This window comes from Ciona intestinalis, unplaced genomic scaffold, assembly GCF_000224145.3.
Source record: "Ciona intestinalis unplaced genomic scaffold, KH HT000111.2, whole genome shotgun sequence".
NCBI lineage: Eukaryota > Metazoa > Chordata > Ascidiacea > Phlebobranchia > Cionidae > Ciona > Ciona intestinalis.
This window is the reverse complement of record NW_004190433.2, coordinates 3,632-7,567: the sequence shown is the minus strand read 5'-3', so window position 1 is coordinate 7,567 and position 3,936 is coordinate 3,632. Positions and strand designations below refer to the sequence as shown.

At 33.7% G+C, this 3,936-nt stretch overlaps 1 protein-coding gene across 1 annotated transcript; it reads right to left on the bottom strand.

Moving 5' to 3' along the window:
- Window positions 1-1,198: 1,198 nt before the first annotated feature.
- Window positions 1,199-2,958, bottom strand: LOC100180925. Its single transcript, XM_026838766.1, has 4 exons — window positions 2,679-2,958; window positions 2,174-2,273; window positions 1,630-1,746; window positions 1,199-1,370 (listed from the first exon to the last, which is right to left on the bottom strand). The coding sequence occupies exons 1-4, from the start codon at window positions 2,839-2,841 to the stop codon at window positions 1,199-1,201; spliced, it is 552 nt and encodes a 183-aa protein (XP_026694567.1). The 5' UTR covers window positions 2,842-2,958.
- Between the last annotated feature and the right edge of the window lie 978 nt (window positions 2,959-3,936).

Sequence of the window (3,936 nt, the reverse complement as noted above, 5' to 3'; positions counted from 1 at the left end):
TGAGGAAAACATCGTAAATATACAGCAGTGCTACTTTTGGAACATATTTAGGTTGTTTATTACCGCGCCTGTTGCCCTGTTTAATAGGCAAATTACTTTTATTTTCACGCAACTTTGAGAAAGGCAGTGCCAAGTTTGTGTTGCGAATGCCCGTGGAAAAAATAGGTGTGCGTGCGGTTTCTAAATTTACTATTTAAAATGAGTTGTTCACGAGGCTTTAGTAGTTTAGTGTGTAGGTGGTTTGAGAACGCTGCTTGAACCAAAAAGTGGTACGCGAGTAGATAAAGTTTGGTAACCACTGGTTTAAATGCAGATAAACCGCGATTATTATGAATTTTAATTGGTGCAAATATAAGTGCGAGGAGCGACGCTATCAGTAAATTGGAACCAACACAAATTGCAATATAATATTACAAAGTATTTTCCCGGCCGAGCTTGGACAGAAGCCAAAAAACATCTTTGTTGGCACCGCACGAGAACCAGAGTTTCATTACGTCACTTTTCACGAGAATAAATTCACAACGATTGCTTCGTTTGTTAAGTGTTGAATGTATGCTACCACATGCGACTTCCTTTATTTCCTACGCCGGCGTAGAGCGTAAAAATGTGACGCTTATACACGATGTTTCGATCTCGCGGTTGGTTGGGCAGTTAGCACATTCCTCCAGATTGTTATATTATGAAACGTCATAATTAATAGTTACGTTACAATAGGACAAGTGACGTAACAATTGAACGAAAAATTATTTCAATTTCAGGCGAAGGAATGTAATATTAAATGCAACGCGTGTGTGTGCGTCTTAGCACTTTCTGGCTGCGTGCGTGTCTGCGGTAAAGGGGGCTGTCATGACAGCAAAACAGCCCCCCTGGTTGCGCCCCTGGTGTTCACTGTAATCTGTTATTTAGATACATTTATTACCTTTCTTATAATGTAATGGGGTGTATATATATTTGAATGAATGTAACTATTTATTCATAAAAATCAATAAATCATAACTACTTAATTCAAATACCTTATTTAAGATATTCTATGTGCTAAAGTGGTTATGAATACCTTTTATGTTGATTGTTGATAAAAATAAACATACTGAAAAATGTTTTATTCTATGTAAGTAAGGCCTTTTAGCCAGGCATCCTAGCGGACACGCAATTTACTGTTGGGATTTAAGCTACACCAAAAGCTTGGTGGGTTAATAAATTAAAAACTTACTCGATTAACAGGATACTTATGGATAACGTCATGCAATCTGATCCTCACTACTATATATGAATTGGTATCATCATATTCAACAATACTGTTGTTGTTATCAATTGATGAATCCAAGTCCAACTGGGCATGTCTTGCTTCATGGAGCATGGATTTGACATTCCTAAAAATTAATATATATATTTATTATATATTTTTTAAAAGTTAAATAAAAAAGTGTAATTCCTTTAAATAATTAAAAAAACATGATTAAAATTTAATTAAAAAATCTCGAAATTATTTCAGAACTGTTATTCCATAAAATAAATCCATTAGTTTAAAATTTGATTAAAAAAAATTACAAAATTGTTTCAAAAGTGTTATTCCTTTCAAAAACAACAAAAAACTATTTTAAAATTTAATTGAAAAAATCGTGATATTACTCGAGAAGTTTTAGTCCCTTCTTCTGCATTTTGTTTCCTTTCCTTCCATTTATTTCTGGCGTCTGTTGAACAGGGGGAGGGGTGAGACAACGGGGTTCAATAGCTTTCTCAGGAGATCTGTAAGATTTAAATCAACATTTATAATAAAAATAAACATTATCCAAACAGCTACTGTGACAAACATAATTTTTTTTGTTTCTTCAAATAAAACAAAAAAGCTCAAATTAATTAAACTAGAAAAAAAAGGGAAATTAACAAAAAAAAAAAGTTGTTAAACACCTTTGGTACAGCTACAAAAAAGATACATTGAGTCTAGAATAGTGGCATTCTTGAATATATAACCTCTGGTTTACAGTCAATCGCTTTAACCACTTTTTCCCTCAACCAAACAAAACTATTATTTTTTTAGTTACAAAAGGAAACAATTGGGCTTTGCCCTTAAAACTTTTCAGTGAAACATTAAATATATCAAAAGTTTTTGTTAAACTTTTGGAAGTTACTTAAACACTCTTTTAAGATTACGTTTCTTCGGAGTTTCCATTACCTTTCAATGGCAATTACATCATCATCAGATAAATCACTGCTATCATCACTAACAGTGGTGGGAGTTATGTGCTCTGTCGGATGGGATGCCTTTTGTTCTTCTGTAGAAAAAAGTGATTTAAATAGCTATATTCGGTGCCCTTTTTCTTTGAAAAAACAAATAAAACAAGAGAAAACACGGGGAATACCAACAAAACGAATAAATGAAGTTTATTATTTTGTCACTGCGGTCACAAAAACGAAGAACAAGAGGGTTAACAAAAGTGAAAAGTTGGGTCATTTATGGAGAAACAACTGCAAAATGAGATGTAAATAAGAGATCAACACCCAAACACCCATGACACAGTAGTGGTTGAGCGCCTGCCTCAAGCCAAGAGGTTAGGAGGTCAAGACTAGCAAGAAAATTGCTCCAACCTTGTGGTTATTTATGAGTTGTCTAAATTATCAGCCATACATTAAAAAAGGCTTTGGGTAGCGATAACAATATAGGTAAAAAATCTGATTACCTTGAAATATTTGCAATGCAGTTTGTTTGCTTTTATAAAGTGTTGGTGCTACTCTATGTGAATAAAGATTGACTGATTTCCCAATTTCATCTTTGCTACACATTCTTCGACGTTTGCGTTTCACGCATTTTGTAACAAAAACTTCTTCCTCACTAGAACTCATAACGAAAAATATAGATACGAAAATGATTTCCTAAATATTTAGCCTGTACTGAGGTAAGGTTATGATTTAGGTACAAACTAAAACTATTTAGTCAGATAGATGCCTGTGTACATAGAGCATAGTTCAACTTTTCAACAATTTAGATTTGGCGGGGAAATTAAGTTTACATTTTGGTTACCAGTGTTTACAGATATTTTTTATGGGAATTACTGAGGCGAAGTTTTTTCGTGCCCCTTTTAATAAACCAAGATGGCATCATCAAAGCCATATAAATTCTTTTACAATTCCTATGGTATCTTATTTCTTCTCTTCGGTACCGATTTAGGTAAATATTCTATTACGCCCTAAGAAGCCAATGGCGCCGTAACACAGATGGTTAGCGCGCCTGCCTGTAACCCAGAGGTAATGGATTCAATGCTTTTCGCTGTCACCATTGTTGGCGTATGTGTTCCTAGGCATAACACTTAACGACAATTGCTCCAATCGTGGGCACAAATCGGTTGTAAAATTACCATCCACAACCAAAAAAAAACGAAAAATTCCCCCAAAATACTCACCCACAAAGTTATATAGGCTACTCGACCGGTATAACTCGTAAGCTGGCATGAGGTGTATATATGAAACAAAACGCCCATGTTAACATACAGTAGGGGGGATCGTTCTGCCCACACAGTCGTTATAACACAGGTGTTTCATACACCTCGTCTCAGCTTATGAGGTACCGAGTATGTTAACTTGTGTATGGTGGCCCAGTGTTGCCACACGTTTTTTATCTCTTAACAATAAAAAAAACGAAAATAAAATTGAAAATTGAAACGAAAATGAAAACGAAAATGAAAACGAAAATGAAAACGAAAATGAAAACGAAAATGAAAACGAAAATGAAAACGAAATTGAAAACGAAATTGAAAACGAAAATGAAAACGAAAATGAAAATGAAAACGAAAATGAAAACGAAATTAAAAACGAAAAAAAATGAAAACAAAAATAAAAATGAAAACGAAAACGGAAATAAAAATGAAAACGACAAATGAAAACGAAATTGAAAACGAAAATGAAAACAAAAATAAAAATGAAAACGAAAACGAAAATAAA

What these genes read in the sequence shown, in the direction of transcription:
- LOC100180925 (XM_026838766.1), bottom strand. Translation starts at nt 2,841, where the DNA reads ATGAGTTCTAGTGAGGAAGAAGTTTTTGTTACAAAATGCGTGAAACGC. An exon ending in TGCATTGCAAATATTTCAAG is followed by an intron (nt 2,274 to 2,678) that starts GTAATCAGATTT and finishes TTTTTTCTACAG; the next exon opens with AAGAACAAAAGGCATCCCAT. An exon ending in GATGTAATTGCCATTGAAAG is followed by an intron (nt 1,747 to 2,173) that starts GTAATGGAAACT and finishes TAAATCTTACAG; the next exon opens with ATCTCCTGAGAAAGCTATTG.